Genomic DNA, 24,216 nt, shown 5'->3' on the forward strand with positions numbered 1-24,216 from the left:
GAATTCTGTGTATTGATTTTGCTGGTGAAGCGAGATAGAGCAAAACTTCATCAGCATATACGGATATTCTATCTTCCTGTCCCTCTGCCCATTTCAGCCCTCTAAGTAGTCTGTCTCCCCTGATCCATGTCACAAGAGGTTCAAGCATCAGAGAGAAAATCAGTGGTGACAGGGGGCACCCCTGTCTAGTACCCCTCTACAGTGGGAATATTTATGATGTGTGGTTGTTTACCATAACTTGGCCTTTTAGGTCTGTGTACAGAAGCCTAGCCCACCCAAGGAATTTCGGGCCGAAACCCGATCGAAGCAGCACCTCGAAAAGGTAGGGCCACTCAATTGTATCAAATGCCATTTGGGCGTCTAAAGAAAGTATTACGGCGTCTTCTGCTATTATATGTTTCCGACCTAACATGTTCTGGAGTCGATGGATATTTAAGGCCGTGTTTCGGCCGTGCATAATGCCGGATTGGTCAGCGTATACTATTGAGGTGATGAAAGGGGCGAGGCTAGTATTTTTGCTAGGGTTTTGGCCTCAGCATTTATTAAAGAGATCGGTCAGTAAGCCCGCAGCTGTCGGCAGGTTTTCCCTTCTTATGGATTACTACAATTGAGGCCATTCTCTACTCCTCCGCTGGAAGCCCCTTCTCGTTGCTCTCAAGGTACCTCTCTTGTATATATGGCATGAACTGTGATGCTGTTAATTTAAGGAATTCGATAGGGATACTGTTGGGCCCCATTGCCTTCCCAGATTGTATGTTGTTAATTGCTGAACAGATTTCCTCATTGGTGATGTCCCCTTCCAGTGAGTCTCTATCGTTGGGGGACAGGGTAAGCAGAGTAGTTGACGCAAGTCTTCTGCTGTAGTGGTGACTGCAGGGGTGTATATCTGCTCAAAATGATCGGTGAAGGCCTCCACAATCTCTTGCGGGTCCATAATAATATGGGTGTCATTTATGCATAACTGGAGGACCCAGCGCTCGGCCTGCTTCCTTTTTTCAAGCCAGGCAAGCAGTTTGCCCACCCTGTCCTGTCCCCAAGCTCTTATAGCCTATGTTGGGCAGCCATATGTTTGGCCCTAGCCACCTCTTTTACCAAGGCCCTATATTTGAGTTGTTAATATTTAATTTGTGTTTATTGGCATCGTTTGGGGTCTGTGTGAACTCCATTTTGCTATTCTGGAGCTCGATCTCAAGCTGATCTATCTTGTCTCTCTGGTTTCTGATGTGTCCCACCTTGAGTGCTACTGCATGGTCCTTCAATACCGTTTTGAAGGCCTCCCAGAATATTTGCGCGGAGTCCACTGAACCTGTGTTTTCTTTAAAGTAGTATTCCGATTGTTGTATCAGTTTCTCTTTTATGCTGGAAATTTTAAGAAGCATGGGTTGAGTGTTATTATAGTTCTGTGTCGATCTTGGTGACCCACTTGTGGGACATCCCCGCGCCGCACGGCCACCAGCTGCTGCGTGTGCCTCCACTGCCCTGCCCTCTGCCTCGCTGCCTGCCTCGCTGCCGGCTGCCGGCTGACTCCGCTGCTGTTGTTCTTGCTTTGTTTTTGCCGTCATTTGTGCTTGTGATTATTTTCTTTTACCCGTGTTAACGTACTGATCTCCTTCTGTGCCTGCTGTATTTTATTGTTTTGTGCCAGTGCCAGCGTTTCTCCTTCCTGGTTGCCCGCCTACCTCGCCGCCCTCCGTCCTCCCTCCCCGCTCCCCGCTTCCCGCCACCACCGCTGACCCCGCCCCTTTTTTCCTTCTGTTCCCTCCCCGCTCCCGCCTCCCAGCTGCTCCGCCCACCCGCGCACTTGGCCTTATATGGCGACCGTGCGACGCAGGTGAGTGTGACCCACTTGTGGGACATCCCCGCGCCGCACGGCCACCAGCTGCTGCGTGTGCCTCCACTGCCCTGCCGTCTGCCTCGCTGCCTGCCTCGCTGCCGGCTGCCGGCTGACTCCGCTGCTGTTGTTCTTGCTTTGTTTTTGCCGTCATTTGTGCTTGTGATTATTTTCTTTTACCCGTGTTAACGTACTGATCTCCTTCTGTGCCTGCTGTATTTTATTGTTTTGTGCCAGTGCCAGCGTTTCTCCTTCCTGGTTGCCCGCCTACCTCGCCGCCCTCCGTCCTCCCTCCCCGCTCCCCGCTTCCCGCCACCACCGCTGACCCCGCCCCTTTTTTCCTTCTGTTCCCTCCCCGCTCCCGCCTCCCAGCTGCTCCGCCCACCCGCGCACTTGGCCTTATATGGCGACCGTGCGACGCAGGTGAATGTGACCCACTTGTGGGACATCCCCGCGCCGCACGGCCACCAGCTGCTGCGTGTGCCTCCACTGCCCTGCCCTCTGCCTCGCTGCCTGCCTCGCTGCCGGCTGCCGGCTGACTCCGCTGCTGTTGTTCTTGCTTTGTTTTTGCCGTCATTTGTGCTTGTGATTATTTTCTTTTACCCGTGTTAACGTACTGATCTCCTTCTGTGCCTGCTGTATTTTATTGTTTTGTGCCAGTGCCAGCGTTTCTCCTTCCTGGTTGCCCGCCTACCTCGCTGCCCTCCGTCCTCCCTCCCCGCTCCCCGCTTCCCGCCACCACCGCTGACCCCGCCCCTTTTTTCCTTCTGTTCCCTCCCCGCTCCCGCCTCCCAGCTGCTCCGCCCACCCGCGCACTTGGCCTTATATGGCGACCGTGCGACGCAGGTGAGTGTGACCCACTTGTGGGACATCCCCGCGCCGCACGGCCACCAGCTGCTGCGTGTGCCTCCACTGCCCTGCCCTCTGCCTCGCTGCCTGCCTCGCTGCCGGCTGCCGGCTGACTCCGCTGCTGTTGTTCTTGCTTTGTTTTTGCCGTCATTTTTGCTTGTGATTATTTTCTTTTACCCGTGTTAACGTACTGATCTCCTTCTGTGCCTGCTGTATTTTATTGTTTTGTGCCAGTGCCAGCGTTTCTCCTTCCTGGTTGCCCGCCTACCTCGCCGCCCTCCGTCCTCCCTCCCCGCTCCCCGCTTCCCGCCACCACCGCTGACCCCGCCCCTTTTTTCCTTCTGTTCCCTCCCCGCTCCCGCCTCCCAGCTGCTCCGCCCACCCGCGCACTTCGCCTTATATGGCGACCGTGCGAACGCGCAGCGGTCACGCGCAGCGGGCGCGCCGATTGTGCGCCGAAGGCGCGCCAAAGGCAAGCCCGTCTGCGCCCGTCCGCGCCTGGACCGCGCCCAGCGCCAGGACCCCTGGTCCTCGAAGACCCCGACCTACCCGCCTGACGTACTCCGCCGCCACCCTCATCGCACTCAACACCGGCCGACTTCCAGACTGCCACCAAGCCACACCACGACGCACCCACGGACCTTTCAGCTGCCACGCCTGCAAATTCACCTGCATCCAGACCCGCCTCGCACCAGCAGCCGACAAGTCGAACACCAGCAGCACCCACCTCAAGTGCATCCTGCTCAACACCCGCTCCGTCCACAGACACGCCGTCGAACTCTGGAACCTCCTAGACGCCACAGCCCCTGACGTTGCCTTCCTCACAGAGACCTGGATGAACGCCTCTTCAGCTCCCGACATCGCCATCGCTATCCCGGAGGGCTACAAGATCATCCGGAGGGACCGCAACGCCAACCAGATAGGAGGAGGCATCGCCATCATCCACAGGAACACCACCCGCATCACGACCAGCACCGACGACACCCTGACCACCGCCGAACACCTGCATTTCCAGATCCACACCGACCCGAACACCACCCTCAGAGGCACCCTGATCTACCGACCCCCGGGACCACGCACACAATTCAGCGAGGACATCGCCGACTTCGTCAGCCCGCATGCCCTCCCCTCCGCTGACTACATCCTCCTGGGGGACCTCAACTTCCACCTGGAGAACAACAACGACCGCAACACCAGCACCCTGCTCGACAACCTCACCAATCTTGGACTCAAGCAGCTGGTGTCCACCCCCACCCACCTCGCCGGACACACATTCGACGCAGTCTTCTCGTCCTGCACAGACATCGACTTCAGCCACGCCACAGAGCTACAATGGACGGACCACAGCTGCGTCCACTTCACCTTCAAGAGAAAGACGTCCCACCACCACCAGCAACAGGCCGCCCGCAGAAGCTGGAACAAGATCACAGCAGACCAGCTCGCCGCTTCCCTGAGCCAGCACCCTCCAGCCAGCTCAGCGAACCCTAGCCAGGCCGCCGACAACCTCACGAAGTGGATCAGCAACTGCGCGGACGAACTCGCCCCGATGAGGACCCCACCCAGCAGACCCGGCAGCAAGAAAGCCCCGTGGTTCACCGACGAACTCAAGAGCTCCAAGAAGAACTGTCGAGCCCTCGAGAAAGTCTGGAGAAGGGATCCCACACCGGACAACAGGACCACCTTCAAGCTGGCCACCCGGAAGCACCACCAGCTGATCCGCGCCGCCAAGAAAACTGCTTTCAAGGACCGGCTGGACAACAACGCACACAACTACAAGGAACTCTTCAACATCGTGAAAGAGCTATCTAACCCCAGCGCAGGAAACAACGACATCACCCCATCGCAAGACCTCTGCGACTCCCTCGCTTCACACTTCCACAACAAGATCGCGGACATACACAACAGCTTCAACAACCAACAAACGCACACCAAGACCGAACAACCACCCCTCACCACCACCCTCCACGCCTGGACCCCGATCAGCACCGAAGACACCATCCACACGATGAACTCCATCCACTCCGGATCACCGACCGACCCCTGTCCTCATCACGTCTTCAACAAGGCTGACGCTGTCATCGCACCCCACCTGCGAGACATCGTCAACACATCCTTCGACACCGCCACCTTCCCTGAGAGCTGGAAGCACGCCGAACTCAGCGCTCTACTCAAGAAACCCACAGCGGACCCCACCGAACTCAAGAACTACCGCCCCATCTCGCTCCTCGCGTTTCCAGCCAAAGTCATCGAGAAGACCGTCAACAAGCAGATGGCCGCCTTCCTCGAGACGAATGGATCCCTCGACCCCTCACAGTCCGGCTTCCGAGCCAATCACAGCACCGAGACCGCCCTCATCGCCGCCACCGATGACATTCGAGCCCTGATGGACAACGGAGAAACAGCGGCCCTCATCCTCCTAGACCTCTCCGCAGCATTCGACACTGTCTACCACCGCACCCTAGTACAGCGCCTCAGCAACGTCGGAATCCAGGACAAGGCGCTGGAATGGATCATCTCCTTCCTCAACGGAAGAACACAGAGAGTCCGTCTACCACCGTACAAGTCAGAGGCCACCAAAGTCATCTGCGGCGTCCCTCAAGGATCCTCACTGAGCCCCACCCTCTTCAACGTCTACATGAGCCCCCTCGCGGCCATCGCACGCCAACACAACCTCAACATAATCTCCTACGCCGACGACACTCAGCTGATCCTCTCCCTGACCAACGACCCCGCCGCCGCCAGAGCCAACCTGCACGAAGGGATGAAAGAGGTAGCCGAGTGGATATCGACCAGCTGCCTGAAACTGAACTCGGACAAGACGGAGGTCCTCATCCTGGGATCCTCACCCTCCGCCTGGGACGACTCCTGGTGGCCTCCCGCCCTGGGCACCGCACCCAAACCGACAGACCATGCACGCAACCTGGGCTTCATCCTGGACTCCTCCCTCTCCATGACTAGGCAAGTCAACAACGTCTCCTCGGCGTGCTTCAACATCCTTCGCATGCTACGGAAGATCTTCTGGTGGATCCCCACCGAGACCAGGAAGACCGTCACCCAGGCCCTCGTCACCAGCCGACTGGACTACGGCAACGCCCTCTACGCCGGCACTACCGCCAAGCTCCAGAAGAGACTCCAGCGGATCCAGAACGCCTCAGCCAGACTCATCCTCGACATCCCACGAACCAGCCACATCTCCGGACATCTGAGAAACCTGCACTGGCTCCCCGTCAACAAAAGAATCACCTTCCGCCTCCTCACCCACGCACACAAGGCCCTACACGACCAAGGCCCGAGCTACCTCAACAGCCGAATCAACTTCTACGCTCCCAAACGCCACCTCCGATCAGCCAACCACGCCCTCGCCGCCGTCCCCCGCATCCGAAGAGCGACTACAGGAGGAAGGTCCTTCTCCTACCTGGCCGCCAAGACCTGGAACTCCCTCCCGACCGACCTGCGCCTGACCCAAGACCACCTCTCCTTCAGGAAGAAGCTGAAGACCTGGCTGTTCGAGCAGTAGCGGCACCCCCCCACCCCCAGCGCCTTGAGACCCTACGGGTATGTAGTGCGCTCTATAAATGTCACTGATTGATTGATTGATTGAGGGTGAATTTAGCCCAAACTGGGGAGTGGTCCGATACGCCACGCAGGAGACAGTGTGGTTCCTTAAGGTTGCCTATGTCTGCTGTGTGGGTTAAGAGATAATTTATATGAGAGAGGGTATTGTGGTCGCTCGAGAAGTAGGTGAATCGAGATGTGCACGGATTAAAGTAGCACCAAATATCCGTCATGCCCATAGCATTGAGAACCACTGACACGGGTGTAGTGACTCTAACTGGGTGACGTACTGGCTGTCGATCGATATGGTCATCCAGTGTCATATTAAGGTCACCCCCTACGATTAATGTACTGATTGGCAAGTCAAGAATGATCTTCCCCAAGTCTGCTAGAGCTGATTTACAGAGTGTGGGTGGGGCATAGACCAATATGATGTTAATTGACTGTCCCTCCCAGCTTGCCTCCAGAGCAGCAAATCTGCCCTGGGGGTCAGCCCACGTTTGATGTGCACTTAGTGCTAGATTTTTATTAATTAAAATGCCCCTGCCTCTGGAGCCAGAGGTGAATCCGGCATGTACTGTTAACTTATAGCCCCATCTATTCAGTGCTTTGCAGTTATTGCCCACCAAGTGTGTTTCCTGTAATAGGACTGTATCGGGCCTGTCTTTTAAAGTATTGTAGCACTATCCCCTTTTTCAGTTTGTCTCCAAGCCCATTTACGTTCCATGTAAGGATTTTTAGTGACATTTCAATGAGGTTTGCAGCCATTGCGCGTCTGGGTGCGGTATGTGTGAGTCGGGAAATATATTATCCGGCGTCCAGCCGCCGAGGAAGGCCCTGTCAGTGGCCCCATAAACAGTTGATTGGTGTGTCCTTGGTCTAACCCATATTTGTGGTGTAGATAAGTGTACTCTGCAGGTTTTTGCGTGAGATTTTGACGAATCCTGCAGGAACTTGCGTACTGACCTGTTTAAAATTAAACAAATCCCCCCTCCCCCAACTGACCCCCCGCCCTGTAGGTGGATTTTGTACTACCTACTTCCTGTCGCCCCCCCCTCTCAACTATGAAAGGTACCCGTGGGTCAGCATCAACCTCCCTCCGCCCATCCCTGAACAGTTCAAAACAATATTTGTGATATGGTTTGGACCTCAGCCCCTATGTGCGAGACACATTATTTGTATGATGACATATTATTGACCCATCCCGCGCTGCTATAGTCCAGGAGAGTGTTGGCCAAAGTCAGATATATTGTCTTATCCGGTGTAGCAGTTCAGGGCTCACCAGAGCACCAACTCAGTCTGACCTTCCCGTTCATATCTTCTGCCAACACCACTCTCTGTCAAGCTCCCGGGACCCGGATCAGCAGCTCCGCGACTCGGGTCATAGCCAGCATCGTGGGACGGTCCCGTCCAATTCCATCACTGCCCCGAGTGTCTCTCTTTACTGGAGTTTGCCACTTGTCGCCACCCCTCCAGCCAGTTCCATGCTTCCTCTGGTGTTAGGAAGACCCAGTTCTTGCCGTTGGCTTTGATGCGCAGTCTAGCAGGGAATATCATGGCATTTTTTATGTCTCGGTCTCTGAGTGCCTTTTCACCTTCCAGGAAGCTGCGTCTTTGGTTTTGAACTTTTATCGTGAAATCTGGAAAAAAGGAGACCACGCTATTCTCAAGTTTGATCGGTGGAGCACCACGCACTGTCTGTAGTATAGCATCCCTGTCTTGGAAATTAAAGACTCAAGCAACTATTGGTCGTGGAGGGGCTCCTGGTTTAGGCCGCCCTCCAGGAACACAGTGAGCTCGCTCAATTGAAAAGTAGCTTGGGAGACCCTTTGGTTACAGGTGTTTTGTGAGTAGCTCCTCAATGAAGAGGTCCGTTGCTGGGCCCTCTGCTCGCTCCAGCACCCGTAGGATGTGCACATTATTTTGACGCATCCTGCCCTTGTAGTCGTCCAGTTGCGCCTCCATTTTGTCTTGTCTTTCAAGTAGCTGTTGCACTTGTTGCTTGAGTTGGGAGGTGTCGGTGGAGATCGTTTTATTGGCGTCTTCAACCTCTTTGACTCTAGTGTCCATTTTTCTGAGGTCTGCTCTTACGTGAGAGATTTCGATGTTTACTGTGTCGAGCCTTGACTCAAGGGAGGACTGTACGTTGTTGATTGCGGCCATACTGTCTTGGAGTGTTAAGTCAGACGGACAAGTGGGGGATTGTGGCTTCTCTTGTCCGGTTGTTTTAGTTGTGTCTTGTCCCACTCCATCTCGAGTGGTTCTGTGTTGTTTCTGTGGTGTTGTTAGTTGGTAATGTAGCGTGGTACTTCCTGCTGCCTGCCTTAGGGCAACTTGCCTCCAGCGGCCTGTTGGGTTTCCTTAGTTATGCTTTACTAGTCTTTTGCCACAGGTTGGTGGGTTGTGGGGTGGGCAGCGCCACAACGCTGTGAGGCGGCACCTGTGCCCGTTTCCAGGTTTGTGTGCCTGGGGCTGATGACTGGCTTCTGTTTCTGTGCCACAGACTGGTTATCTACACGGGCACTTGTAGCTTTGAGGTATCGTTTTTGATGTGGAGTGCATGCTCCGTCTGGGACATCACTTTTTAACTGTGTCGGCTCCGGTGTTTTTGCCGTCACTCACCAACAGGGTGTCGGTCTCGGCGTGTCTCTGTCTCTTCTGTGCCCTTGAGAGCCAGGCTCCAGGGCAGGGCCCACCCTTTTATCTGCCCACTGTGGAGATGCGGCACGGGCCGCTGGAGACCCCGACCCACGAAGCAGCCCCGGGCCTATGCCCGCTCCGCCGTCTGCCCCGCACCACAGTTACTTGTTTACCGCCTGGGTGGCTCTGCGTATACAGGAGTTGATTCAGCCCACCTCACCCGCAGTCAGTTGTAGCCTTCAGGTGTGTGCCACCACTCTATGCTCACCGATGTCAAAGGCCATCTCGGGGCGCGCAGTCAGTGTATTCTGAGGAGCAGGGCACCCCCCACCTCTTTCGTCTGTCACACAAGATCTGTTGGGCCTCGCCCGGTGCCTCTGATGATATTAGGCTCAGACGAGGCGGGAGGGCCCCCCTCCTGTTCGCCTCCTCTGCTGCCTATTCCAGCCGCCACTGTCGTCGATGGGTCCCAGGACGGGAGGCTGCACCTTTCTATTTCTCCTTACGGCCGCCGAGCTCCTCCACCGCTCCCGGCCCCCCGGCTCCAGCTAAACTGCCTCTTTGAGCCGCCCAAGGCAATGGCTTCCCTGACACTGCAACGATGTTTCACGGCTCGATGGGTCACGGCGGCTGGTGCAGATCTTGGTTCGGTTCCCTCTGCTCGGTCTGCCAGGCTCACGCTCCACCCAGAACGCTGTTGTTGCTTCACTTTACACTGATGGAGCCGCCGCCATTTTGCATGTCACGATCTCTACCAGGTTGCAAGCCTCCGGCACGGCACCACAGCACGATCGGGTGAGATTTTTGACAGACCATTTTTCCAGTTATCCCTGGGACTGTGGTCAACTTTTTGGTGGGTTTTGAACGACGGATGTGTCGGATTAATGCAGGATATTAGGCAAGGGCTCCGGAGCCGCGCTAGTGTGCGGCCATTCCCGTTGGCTGCTGGCCATGCCTCCCTATGTTTAATATTTTTTATCAAATGTATATTTCAGTAATTCATGCAATGCAATCTTTAATAATAATGATCATGATAAAAATGTTTAATAAAGTTTTAATTAAAAAAAATCAACATATCTGTGAGTCTACTTTTAACATAGTTTTTATTATTGCATTTTGCGTGGTGAAAATGTTTTAAAAGGAAGACTCTGAGATGTATAGTTTGAAAAAATTAAATAAAACAAACATGTCTCTGAGTCCTTCCTTTAATATTTTTCACGCCACAAAATCCAATCACAAACACAACCAAAAATGGGCCTTGCCATCCAGGTGAAGCATATAAAGCTCCAGCTAGGACGGGTTTTAAAAATATGGTAACTTCTTCTGGGGTCACAGATTTAATGACCCAGGAACCTTACTGGACTGCTGCACTACATGCTCACCCTCCCCCACCCCCAACAACACAAATAAAAAGCTTGGTAGTGCCCCGGCCACATCTAGGGACATCACCTAGCAAAAAGCAAAAAACTTAATGTAACTAGCCTTTGCAGAGCAATATGGAGCACTCCTATAATGAGCAGTGGATAATAAATGATTGGTTTTTGTCGCTCATTTATTATTAACTTTAAAAAAAAAAAAAAGAAAATATTGGTGTCCCGGTGCCGACCTGGGACACCCACATTACAAATTTTAATCGAGAGCCGCGGTGGGAGCTCCAGGACAAGTTTTTTATTAAGTGGATGTCCTGGTGCCTTATCCGGGCAGCCACAGCTCCAGTTTATGTTGGGGGCTGCAGGTTGAGTCCCAGAATCCCAGTGGCCCCAGCCAATTCCCAGGCCAGCACCATACAGGTCAGGAGCAGCATTTTGTAACTGCTCCTGCTGGGTGGGAGCAAAGTTGACTTCTCTTCCCTGGAGAGTGTGGACATTTTATGCCTGCACTCTCCCAGGCAGAAAACCACAGTGTTCCGAGGGTGGGCTCCCCCGAACACTGTACAGTGGATACCGGCACAGGGAGAGGGGTGTGCATGCCATCTCCCCTTTTAAAATAAATTTGGCCCACAGGGATGGAGTTCCAGGGCCTCAGCAGCCTCCATTTTTTTATGTTCAGCCTTTTAGGGATGGGGTTCCTGAGGCCTGTAGAGGTTCGGGGAATGGGGGCTACATGCCTCCTTCCCTCAATTGGACATTGGCCCCCGGGGATGGGGCCACTGGGCCCCAACAAGGCTCAGGGAGGGAGCTGTACACCCCTTCCTCAAAGTATAGATTGTTTCTCGGGGATGGGGTCCCAGGGACCTGTAGAAGGCTTGTGAAGGGAGGACACACACACCTCTCCCCTTTCTATTAAATGGGTGGCCCCGGGGAGTGGGCTCCTTAGACCTAAAGTCCGCTTGGGGAAGGTGGCCCCAGGCACATCCCCTCCCCAAATAATAAAATATGTTGACCCCCGGGACTTGACCGACTCCAGGGGATCATTCAAAGTTAAAACATATGGCAGCTGCCATTTTTTGCCAGGATCCTACTTTTGAACAATGGAATTGTGGTAAAAATCCCAACTGTTTTTAATTTTGGCCCCTCTGGGACCACCCCCACAAAGGCTAGGGGGGGCACGATATCCCTACACTGACCCTTTATATCTTTTTTTTTTACTAATTTTCAGGACAGGGAGTAAGAACCTGGAGCTCTGTAGTGGCTGCCACAACATTTCTTTCATTTTGTAGTGAACCAATTAGAGCGCTCATTCCTGTGGGACCTTCAGTATGTGGGAGCGAGGGGTCCCAAGGGGAAAAAAGCTCCCTCTACCTTTCAGAACGCTCTATTTCTTGAAGTTGAGCTTGCTGGACTCTTGCAAGAGTTTCTCAAACGCAACTGTCCAGATATAAAAATATTTTTTAACCTTATTTTCTCAAAAACTACTGAACAGATTTACACCAAATTATACAAAAAACGCGTTTTGGACCAAGATCTAGCTTCCGGACTAATTTGGTGTAATTCTATTCAGCAGTTTGGGCTGTAGCCCTTTTCAAAACATTATATGAAAAATGCATAGGGAAATGTGGTTTTGGCTTTCTTGGCACCCACTTCAAAGTTCACCTGGAAACTTTCAGGAAGGAACTGAGGTGGATGAACATTTTTGGGGAAAGTTTTGTCAAACTGCAACAAAGTTATTACCAAACAAAGAAATGCGGAAAAACACAGAATCAACTAGGTGGTAAATAGTTATATAGATCTCCTTATAGAATGCAGCCCTGGGGGGCCCAGGGACCTATATTAGCTCGAGAGGGGTGCTGCGTGGTCCCCATACCCTTTTTTGGTGAATTTCGGCCCCGGGGTGAGCTCTCCTGGCCTATATTGGCTCCAGGAGTAGTCTGCCCTTCCCTTACGGAATTGGCCCTGGGAGTGGGTTCCCCAGGACTTATAATGGCTCAGCAAGAGGGGCTGCGCAGCCCGCTCCCTTTTAAATAAAGTAGCTGTCCTGGGGAATGGGGTCTCCAAGGCCTTTTCAAGGCTCGGAAAGGGGCAGCTTGGCCCCGCTCCCCTTTTTAAATACATAGAGGAGGCTCCCCATGGCCAATAGCAGCTCAGGGGCGGGTGCCCTCTACCCCCATATTAAATCATTTGAGCCCCAGGAGATGGGGCCCCCGGAGGTGAAATTGGCTCAGGGAAGGGGGGCTGCGTGGCCTCCTCCCCTTTTAAAGACGGACGGCCCCAGAGGATGGGTCCTCAGGGCCTTAGAAGGCTCTGGAAGGAGAGCCACGTGCCCCCCCCCTCCTTTTAAAAAATGAACGGCTCCGAGAAATAGTAGCCGGGATGCACGGTCCACTCCCCTATGTTTTGGACATGGCCCCGGGATGGGGTTTCTGGAGCAATTAGGTGTCGGGAGGGAGCTGCACACCCCACTCCCCTTAATATTCTTTTCCCCCCAGTGTGGTGTAGGCTTAGCAGCCTGCTGGGGGGTTGGACACAGGGCCTGGTGGCAAACCAAGCCCTGTGGACAACATCCGCTGTGCATGGCCAAAGGCTCTGTGCAGCATGGGGTTGGTCCCTGTGGGGGAGTTTGGACGCAGGGCCTGATGGCAAGCCAGGCCCGCGGCCAAACCCAAGCTGCGTGCAACAAAATGCTATGTAACCAAACCCTTGCTGTGTAATTACATTACTCGTGGACATTACCATGCCAGATGTATAAAGTCTGCCTCTTCAGCTCCGCACCGTACCCACTTCGAGTCCTCCTATAGCCCATAGCTATATAACTGCATTGGGGTGTAATACATTTGATGTAAAAATTTGAACTGAATTATCCTCAAATTACAATTCAAGTTCAGTGTCCTTAATTGCGTGCAGCAGAACCTCCAATCCTCTTCCACCATGGGCTGTGGTAATACCGCATACCATTTTGCCAATGCTTTTCCACCTCCCTGTGTCCCATCCTTCTGTGCGGCAGCATATAGTTTGGTGATGAGGTGTTGGCGTGTCGCACTGGTAAGCAGCACCTGTAGTGTCATGAGTGTAATGGGTTATTTCGGAAAATGTGGATTATGCGCATGTATAGCCGCTCGGAGATGGTAATATAGGAAAATAAATAATGGGGTGTTTGCCCGCAGTGCTGTCCCATCAGGTAACATTAGGAAGTTACCATACGTATATAAATTGCCCATAGTGTGTAGTCCTGCATTCGGACAATCCTTTATATTTGAACTATCTATAAGAATAGTCCTTGAATATTTCCATTCTACTCCCATTTTAGATTTTGTGAGACATTTTAGAAGGCATGTAAGCATATATACACCAAAATACCTTTGCGAATAGGCCCAACCACTTTGGATGGGTCCACGTTGTCCATTCATCCTGTCTGATATTTGCAGCATTCGTCAGTGAGGGGTTCGAGTTTAGTAGATTAGTTGTTCACTTGAAACAGTGTAGTCAAAGACATCCCAAAAAAGAACATGGAGAGAAATTCGAATTTTCATCCTTATGCTAACAGTAATGTTCCTAAAAATGATTGGAGAACTGCAAGACATGATATTCCTCCCCAAACAAATCAAGAAGGGGTAACGTTGGAAATAAGTATTTTTTGTGCAAAAATTAGGCCATGTAGTAATTATGAAAAGTGTATACTCACTCCCAAAAAGCATGAGAAGAACTAGAAAGAAAAATATGTGCTCCGCCCCAGGCATCTGCAAACTGTACATTTTGCCTTCAGGTTTTGCAAAGTTTAAAAAAGTTTCACTTTTCAAAGGTTGTAGCGTTTTGAACATTTTTACAAAGGTCACCTCCAGACCAAAATGTTTGCAAAGAGGTTTCATAGAGCTTTTTCATGTTACTCACTAAATTCGATTGCGGCGACGTTTTTTTCCACAAAGCTTTCTTTTTCAAGACTTTCCCCCGAATTTAAAGTTCACAACGTTCATGACGTTTGAGAACTATAGAAGAACACTTCAAAAAGTTATCGGAGTGACTAGTTTGCAACTTTGCACACTCCCACAGCATGTAAATGTAGAAATTCCAAAGTTGGGCATGGGTGTCCTTCCTGCCTCCATATAAAGAAGTATATATAGCTCAGCTAGTACTGTCCAGTTAGTATCACACCGACTCACATACTGTATTCATCACTTTCTCGTCAACGCCCTGAAAGTCCAAGGTTCACCTGAGGCTGCCTCTCACTTCACTCTGCTGCTGGCAGTGCTCGGTTATTGGACCAGTGCTCCCACTTTTGCAGCATAATTGCTGCTTCCCAGTTCAGAAGGAAGACGCTATAGCCAGGGCTTTAAGTGGGCGGGGTTCTGCCGGTGCTAAGCACCTGCAGTTCTAAACAAGCAAAACAAACTTAGGCCTGTAGGCTACCTTTCATAGCATTGCAGGTTTTCAACTGCTCACAAATGTTTAGTAATGTGGCGACAGGAACCTGCTTCACCAGATTTAAAGTCTGCATCAGTAGCTTCAAACCACGCCTGCTGATGCTAACATATTATAAGCCCGCTACAGCGTTAAAGGCCCTAGCCGAAGGCGAGGGACTTTAATAAAGCAGATGGACTTTAATAGCCGGTATAGCCCTGCTAGGAAGGGCTATAAGGCTATTAGAACATTCTGCCACTAGAGGGCCGAATGTTCTAAGAAATAAAACAAAGCCTTCAGAGAGGCAAGGGGATTCAAATCCCCTCAGGCTCCCTGAAGTCTTTGTTCACAGCCAGAGCTTCAACAAAGACACATTGGAATGTTGGTGCTCTGGGCTTATACCAGCCATTATAAGCCCGGAGCACTCCATTGTTTTCAATGGAGCTCCCAACATTCCAATGTTCTAAATGTTCTTAAATGCCAACGAACATGATGAATAACGTTGAAATCGTTAATAGGGTGGCATTTTAATATGCACGTTTTTAGCTGCAAGGGCATCGTGCTGCTTGACATCATTTTTCTAGGTTGTATGGGAGCATGTTTGATAAGCAGTGAATCTGTTTGGATTGTAACTAAAAGATGGCGTTTGTCTGCTTATACCCCCAATATGATATTTTGCGTAAAAGGCTGCTGGATGCCACATATTAAGCTCATACTGGACAGCCATACAAACGCAGGTATCAGCTATTCTCAACGCTGCCATTTCTCCGACCTTCACCATGGTAACGCTAGGCCCTTGGGCTTCCCTGACTGCTCTGTCCTTAGATTCTACAGATATGGCCTTGTTGGACTCGCTCCTAACCATTGCAGTGAAAGTCATACTTACAGAATGGCTTGGGTTTCTTATCTCCGTGGGGCTCATACATCACTCTTAGGTAAGCATTCCGTACCACTAATCTCTAGTAGGGTTTGGCGGTCCCTTTATAATTACATGGAACTAGGCTCTCGGGGTCCACTGACCCTTTCCACTATTGGTTCCTAGGGATCATGCTGGAGTCATGTGACCGAAATCCCAACCTATTCCTTGACCTCCTTCCTTCCTTTTCCCCCCTGGCTTTCTACGTATCATGGGCGATACACATACTGTTAATTCTCCTGGTACTGCTTTACATCATACTTAGTTTTCACTGGTCGTAAACTATTTTTGTGCTCTTTATCACATTTGTTCTGACTGTTTATATTGCGGACCCATCTCTCTGCTGGGTCCTTGCTCATCTGTTCCACTTCTTTGACTCTGCCGTACCAATTTGTTCTGTGTAATCAACTGTGTTCTCAGGTGCATTTTCTATTACATGGATTTTACCTGTGTTCCATGTATTTCTGAATGTATGCCTCTTTTTCATTTCTAACTAATAAAATTATTATTTTTTATTAACTTTGTAATAAACAATACAGGTCATATTGGCTTCTGTATAGATAACACAGTTATAGATAAAATTCCAAGGACATTTTTCTGAAGGGGCTTCTTTGAGGTGTATACAATCATATGTGTCCACTCCCTCGACTTTCTTTCAGCGCCATTACAGTGGTTGGGGAGATACATATCTCTCCTCTGTAAATTATTTCATTTTCCCCACTTTTTATCCCACTTTTTGGGACACCCTCTATTTCTAAACACTTCTTTCTTTGCGATCATACATTTATCCATTTCTTTAGCCCACCCTCTCGAGGTCGGCACCTCCGTGGCTCCCCAAACCATTGCTATGTTGTGTTTGACCAATGTGTACTCCAGGGTGACCCATTGTTGTTCTGTTGTGGTGAGATCTGTTGCATCCCATATGTTGAGAAGTCCTAACTTAGGTGTTAATTGAATAGCTTTACCTATAGTCATATGTAGGTGTCTTGTAGCTTTTCCCCAGAGTGGCGCTATGTTAGGGCATTCCCATAGTACGTGATAGAATGTGGCTTCTTCCGCGCAGTGTCGGAGGCAAAGTGGATCATCTCTGCGCCCAATCTTGTCGAGGGTGGTCCCAGTTAGGTAAGTTCTGTGTAATATCTTGAGCTGAATAAGGTGGAGTTTTAGTGGGATAGCCGCTTCACATGGGAAAATTAGTGCAGTTTGCCATTTCTCGTCCTCAAGTGGCTCCAGTTCTGCTTGCCATTTTTCTCGGAGACGTTGGAGTGGGTCGGGTAGATCGTTGCTAATTTTCCTATGTGTCAAAGATATGGCTTTTTTCCCTAAGGGTTCTGATAGCAATCTGTCTTCTAATGGGGATACCTCTGGTATCTCCCCTGGTGTGTGAATTGCGACAGTCAGAGCTTGTCGGATTTGCAGGTATCGAAATAGTTCCCTCTGGTCTGGGTCATATTCTTTTTGCAATTGCACCATCGTACCAACTTCTGGTTAGTTTATGCAAGGCTCTTTTACAAAGAGACGGTGCACCAAGGGAAAAGTCTTTTCAATAGTTCCAATTGTTGTTCTTTTATTTTCATTCAACTTTCAGAAAAATCAGACTCAGCCAACGCGTTTCGTTCTCTACGAATTTCGTCAGGGCTGTGAAAGAACATAGATAAAAACATACATATGTATAAAACACATAAAGTACACCATAAAACACAACAAACTACATTACCAATAATACATATAAAAGTGACATTATTACATGTTGCCATACAAAATAGTAGAAACACCACGAAGAACATACAAAATAAATTTTACATATACATATATTACACACAAAATTAATGAAAAATATTTTTAAAAAATATTAGTCAGATACATATACATCACAAGAGTTAAAAATACCACAGAAAACACATATATATCCTGCATAATATCACAGAAAACACTTATGTATCCTGCCTAACTATACACACTGTCCAATGTTTTAAATAGAGAACTCCTTTAGATTAATTAAAAAGGAAGAGAAACCCCGAAACCTAATCTACAAGTGAGTTAGTTGATAAAGATAAAGAAAGAGGTCCTTTTTGATACCAGAAACAATGAATGAGGTGACTACTGATCTATTAAGAGAGAGAAATGAAGAAGAGAATTTTTATTCAAATGCCAATTCTTACCATAGATTGTTTCTAAGGAACGGCCACCACAGTTTCAAAAATAGCCGACTTCCAAGTGGTATATAGAATTGTATGCGACCTAGTAAGAATGGATTTTTTCAAAAAAAAGAGGAATTCCATTATGGCCTCATGTGGACATGAGAAATCGTAATCAACTGAAATAACAATGCGGTTCATAAGAAAACGACAAACACCTTACCTCTCCAAATATCGATGCGCTCGTAAAAGTATCACCGGCTAGTTCAAATATAAGTCGGACTCTTAGTTCAGTCTGTATGTATCACAGATAAGAGTAAAACAACCTTGTTGTTGTATATTTAGGCCCAATGTACAGGCTCCATCATTCTAGAAGAACAATATAAAACGCAAGTTGTCAAAGGTGTCCATTATTAATCTTATTCTGTTTCGCAGGTAGTTATTCTAATTCATATTTCCGGATTTTAAAAGTTCTAACCCAATGGCTTCTATTTCCCATTGTCCATTTGTTTACAGGCCAGGACGCAATTTTATCAAGAACTAATATTGTCCTGTAGCAAATCTGTCAATTCGACACAATAAACACCGAAACCGGCGTACCAAAGCTTTCGGCGCAACGCTGATATCATACAGGCTGTTTTCCGTAAGTGTTACCATTTCACATTGGACAGCTTCAAAAAAGGGGTCCTACTCAGTTATATATAATATTACGGAGCAATAACGTCATGTACGCTTTAAAAAGCGAACGATCAACAAAATTTCTCTGACATGGACATATAGTTGTCCTTGGTTGCCTCACATCATTTAAGAACACAGAATACTACTGACGCGATATCAACGTTAATACTAAAACAAAGCCCAAGTCGACCAATTAGCAGAAACATCCCTTTAGTTCGCATACTCAGCCCCAAAGGGGTATCACATCAGTAATATACCCTCCACAAACACCAAACGACTCTCGTCTTACCTTTCAAAACAGGCGGTATCTCGTGTCACCGGCGAAACCATACTCCATAGGTCGAACGTCTTAAATAGGCATAACCCACATGTCACGTGACAAATCACGGTAGTATTAACGTGGCGACGTAAATATTAGTGCTGAGTCTTCAACCTGTGGGCGCCATTTTGGAATGGTGTTTCCTGGAATCTAGTATATAATATCTAATCCCAAGTCGAATCGAGGTACATCCATATGTGTCATTTATAGAAATATATGAGATTAGATTCTAATATAAGAAGTAATGTACTCACTAATATGGTACTTAAGCTGAATTTCCAGCACATGTGCGCCATTTTGGAATGGTATACCAATGTAATCTGTGCAGCGTCCAAATTTACATAAGAACGAGGCGCTTTAGTATATATCGTATTTAAAACCATTACAATTATATAATTATAATGCTTGGGCTGAATTGCCAACCTATGTGCGCCATTTAAGGAACGGTATGCCGATGAGATGTGTACCGTGTCCAATTTGACATAAAGACGAAGCGCTTATATGCATATTTTATTTTAAATCCATTACACTTGATAAGGTTCTATTTCTATATCCAATTATACGTCTCTATTGGAGTACGTAATCGATAACCAATGCTAATAGCCAATGAAATATCGAGAATTGAGAGGAGCCCTGGGGAGGTGGTGTGCAGGGTTTCCTAAATAAAAAGGGGACAAGTTGAAAATATATACGTTTAATAAAATCAATATGAATAATTGAACTTAGATAATTGATAAATGGAGGCGAAACAAGTATGGGCTAGATACGATCTACGTAAAGTGACGTTAAAGCCTTTCCTAATATTTATACGATCTCTACCAAAAGTAAAAGAATAACACGCAACAAATCCTGGTGTATATATGATTAAATACCCATTTCCGCTCTGCTGTGAACAGATATATTGTCTGCCTAATTGGACATGCGATATCCAGAGACATTATTGCCCAGCCCCCACGGGCTCGGTATATAAAGGTTTTTTCATTATATTTCAATCCAGTTTTAAACAATGGAAAACATCACTTAAAAGAAAAGGGTAGGAGACGAAACGAACAAATTAAGGTCAAGTATCAAACCAAAAATATATAGAAGAGACCTTTGGAGATATGAAGGCAAATGGTCATTTGTTCAAGGTTTTCCTCTGGAGATGCCCTATAAACAGCATAGGCGAGTTGGTGTACCCAGTGGAACTTGTAATATGATGACCACTAGTGGATATCTACAGTTAGTCCCGAATTGAAATAAGACAAAGATGGAAAAAACAGGCACAAAAATGGAATATACCAGTCTAATTGTACAACAGATGTACAGAGGCTCATATTTACCAAAATATACTATAGTATGTAAACGGAACACATGGATTTTGTAAATCCCAAAACCCCAAATATATAGTACATTATCGGCAAAAATGTGTGAGACAGTCCAAAGTTAGGTGGAGAAACCAGATGACTATTGAGGGGACCTGGTATATTGAGTGTTATAACCCCCAGGTGTCCCAGCCTATAGAAAATAGTGCATTTCCCCATCCGTGTTGTGCCCCAGACTAGTCGCTCTCAGACGGCAGATCCATTTGGATTCTTTTTGTCTCAGCAACAGATCCCTGTTGCCGCCTCTCTTTGGTTTCGGAACATGTTCAATGGCGTGAAACCAAAATTCCAGATCCTCAGGATGTTCCCTAGCATAATGGTTGGTAATTGGGTATCTAATGTCTTTGGTTTTTATTGCCCTCCTGTGTTCCTGAATCCTAAGTTTTAAGCTACGGATAGTACTTCCGACGTAGATTACGCCGCATCTACATCCCAAAACATACACCACATAGGTCGTATTGCAGTTTATGAAATTTTCAATCATAAACTGTCTCGAGCTGTTATAGCAGAAAGCAACTGTTTTGTTCCTGCCCAGAGGGCAGACATTGCACATTCCGCAGGTGAAGAATCCTTTTGGTTTGTCTGGTAACCATGTTTGTGTTTTTTGATGAGAGGTTACGTAGCTGGGACAGAGTGATCTTTTCAAGGAGGTACCCTTTCTGTATGTGATAGATGGTTTGTTATTAATCACATCTCTTAAACCTGGAACTCCCATTAAAAGATGCCAGTGTTTTCTGAAGATATTGAAGATAGTGTTACTATGGGAGGTATACTGGGTTATAAACCTAACTTTTGTGTCAGTTACGTGCCTTTTCTGTTTATCCTGTAGTGTCGTGTTCCTATCCATCTTACTGACCCTAAGTTCAGCTCTATCCAAAGTGGCCCGATCATATCCCCTTTTTGAGAATCTGCTCTTAGTGTCACCAATATGTGCATGGAACATGTCTTCCTCACTGCAATTCCGTCTGACCCTCACCATTTCGCCAAAGGGAATGTTTTTCTTTACAGAGTGAGGGTGTGCACTTGTCGCGTGTAACACAGCGTTACACGCAGTCTCCTTCCTGTATAGTGTGCTGTGTATCTGCCCCTGTTTAATGTAAAAAGTAATGTCCAGGAAGTTGATGTGTTCCTTATGATACATCATAGTGAATTTGACATTGTACATGTTGGTATTCAGGAAGGATACATACTGATCAAGTTGGTCAATAGACCCAGACCAGAGGCAAATCACGTCATCAATATACCTCCCCCAGTACACGATGTAATTAGTCCAGGGGGAGGCATTCCTGTTCCAGGCATGCTCCCTCTCAAACCAACCCATGAATAGGCAAGCATAAGAGGGAGCAAACCTGGAACCCATTGCAGTTCCATGTATCTGTTGGAACCATTCACCGTCAAAAAGGAAAAAATTATTGTCCAGAATGATGTTGATCATTGAGACAATCATCTCATTATAGTCATAAAAACTTGCATCTTCTCTATCAAGGAAGGATTGAACTGCTTTGATACCGAAAGTCTTGTTGATGCAGGTGTAAAGACTCTCTACATCTAGAGTTACAAATGTCAACTCCTCAGACCAGTCGAAGTCTTTGAATTTCATTAGGATGTCCTTGCTGTCCCTTACATATGAAGGTAAGTTGGGGACATATTTCTGGAGCTTAAGGTCAACAAATTCTGACATTTTTTCTGTGGGTGAGCCCACCCCGGAAATAATTGGTCTCCCAGGGGGAAATTTCCCCCCCTTATGTACCTTTGGCAATACATAGATGCATGGGAAATTTGGACAATTCACCCACATGAATCTGCACTCATCTTCACTGAGAAGGCCGGATTCCCGCCATTCTAATAGTTTGGCATTGATCTTCATTGTGCTATTGGGGATAGGGTTCTCATTGATCTTACGATAGTGTGCCTCATTGCTAAGTTGTCTTGATATCTCCTGCATATAATCCTCATGATTCATTACAACGATGTTCCCGCCTTTGTCGGCTTCCCTTATAACAATACTCGTATCCTTGTTCAATCTCGTCAGGGCTGATCTCTCTGCCACTGTCATGTTGTTAGTTAACCTGGGAGTGAAACTTTTGGGTGTTTCGATGTTGTAGAGCTCCTCTGTAACCTTATCATGGAAATCATCAATGTTGTGGTGATAGGAATGCGAAGGTATAAATTTAGATTTCGGGCGTAGTCCACTATCAATGCTCGCACTATGATTGATGTCAAGGTCTTCAAGGACCGTGGTGATATTTACCTCATCATCTGGATTCAGGGAAAGGAGACAGTGTATGTTACGAACTTCTTGTATGGTATGTGTACCACTACTTTGGACACCCCTGTCACCCCCTGGTTCGTAAGGTCTAGTCGCAAAGAAATCCTTAAGTTTCAATGTCCTGGTGAATTTGAAGAGATCAACGTGTAGGTTTGCAAAGTCCCCTCCTTGTGTAGGGCAAAAATTGAGACCTTTACTCAATAAGCTTTTTTCATCATCATCCAAGATTTTATTTGAAAGATTTATGATTTTCAAATCAGTATTCACATTTTGACTGGTCATAGGGTCCCCTGTGGTTCCGAGTCCACCCGTAGCTACTTCTTCACTTTGGGCACTGCAACTGATTTGTTTGTCAAGCCTCCCCTTTTGGTTACTCTTTGATCGCCTCCCTCCCCGCCTCTTTTTGTTTGGTCTTTTTTCTGTTGTGTCAAAGATATGGCTTTTTTCCCTAAGGGTTCTGATAGCAATCTGTCTTCTAATGGGGATACCTCTGGTATCTCCCCTGGTGTGTGAATTGCGACAGTCAGAGCTTGTCAGATTTGCAGGTATCGAAATAGTTCCCTCTGGTCTGGGTCGTATTCTTTTTGCAATTGCACCATCGTACCAACTTCTGGTTAGTTTATGCAAGGCTATACTGGGTGTTTTTCCATCCCATAGCAGTGTCCTGATTTCGCTGTTTATGTTTTTGAAGTATGACTCTGGGACTTTATAGGGGCTGTTCTGGAGGATATATAAGAAACGAGGGAGAGCTAGCATTTTGAATAGGGCTACCCGTCCCAGTAGAGAGAGGGGCAGTGTCCTCCAGTGTCGCACGCCATTTCGCAACCTACTCAGGGGAGACTAAGATTTTTAGTCTAGAAGAGATCCGGATCCGGGGTTGTGAAGATACCAAGGTAGCGGAAGCCCTCCTCTGCTATTGTTAACTCTCAACTCTGTGGGAGTCTTGGGTTCGGCCTGTGGAGACCACTGATTTGGACCAGTTAATAGAATAGCCCGATTATTTACCGAAGTTTGTAAAAATGTTTAGAATTCTGTGTATTGATTTTGCTGGTGAAGCGAGATAGAGCAAAACTTCATCAGCATATACGGATATTCTATCTTCCTGTCCCTCTGCCCATTTCAGCCCTCTAAGTAGTCTGTCTCCCCTGATCCATGTCACAAGAGGTTCAAGCATCAGAGAGAAAATCAGTGGTGACAGGGGGCACCCCTGTCTAGTACCCCTCTACAGTGGGAATATTTATGATGTGTGGTTGTTTACCATAACTTGGCCTTTTAGGTCTGTGTACAGAAGCCTAGCCCACCCAAGGAATTTCGGGCCGAAACCCGATCGAAGCAGCACCTCGAAAAGGTAGGGCCACTCAATTGTATCAAATGCCATTTGGGCGTCTAAAGAAAGTATTACGGCGTCTTCTGCTATTATATGTTTCCGACCTAACATGTTCTGGAGTCGATGGATATTTAAGGCCGTGTTTCGGCCGTGCATAATGCCGGATTGGTCAGCGTATACTATTGAGGTGATGAAAGGGGCGAGGCTAGTATTTTTGCTAGGGTTTTGGCCTCAGCATTTATTAAAGAGATCGGTCAGTAAGCCCGCAGCTGTCGGCAGGTTTTCCCTTCTTATGGATTACTACAATTGAGGCCATTCTCTACTCCTCCGCTGGAAGCCCCTTCTCGTTACTCTCAAGGTACCTCTCTCGTATATATGGCATGAACTGTGATGCTGTTAATTTAAGGAATTCGATAGGGATACTGTTGGGCCCCATTGCCTTCCCAGATTGTATGTTGTTAATTGCTGAACAGATTTCCTCATTGGTGATGTCCCCTTCCAGTGAGTCTCTATCGTTGGGGGACAGGGTAAGCAGAGTAGTTGACGCAAGTCTTCTGCT

At 48.1% G+C, this 24,216-nt stretch overlaps 1 protein-coding gene across 1 annotated transcript in view; it reads left to right on the top strand.

Annotated features, from left to right (window-relative positions):
* The window catches only part of MYO15A (myosin XVA), a 1,126,038-nt gene that overhangs the window by 385,377 nt on the left and 716,445 nt on the right, over positions 1 to 24,216 (top strand). Inside the window, exon 26 of the mRNA XM_085631315.1 lies at positions 20,237 to 20,384. Coding sequence (XP_085487441.1) covers positions 20,237 to 20,384 — 148 coding nt within the window. The remainder of the gene's footprint in view (positions 1 to 20,236; positions 20,385 to 24,216) is intronic.

This window comes from Triturus cristatus, chromosome 10 (genome assembly GCF_964204655.1).
Source record: "Triturus cristatus chromosome 10, aTriCri1.1, whole genome shotgun sequence".
Lineage (NCBI taxonomy): Eukaryota > Metazoa > Chordata > Amphibia > Caudata > Salamandridae > Triturus > Triturus cristatus.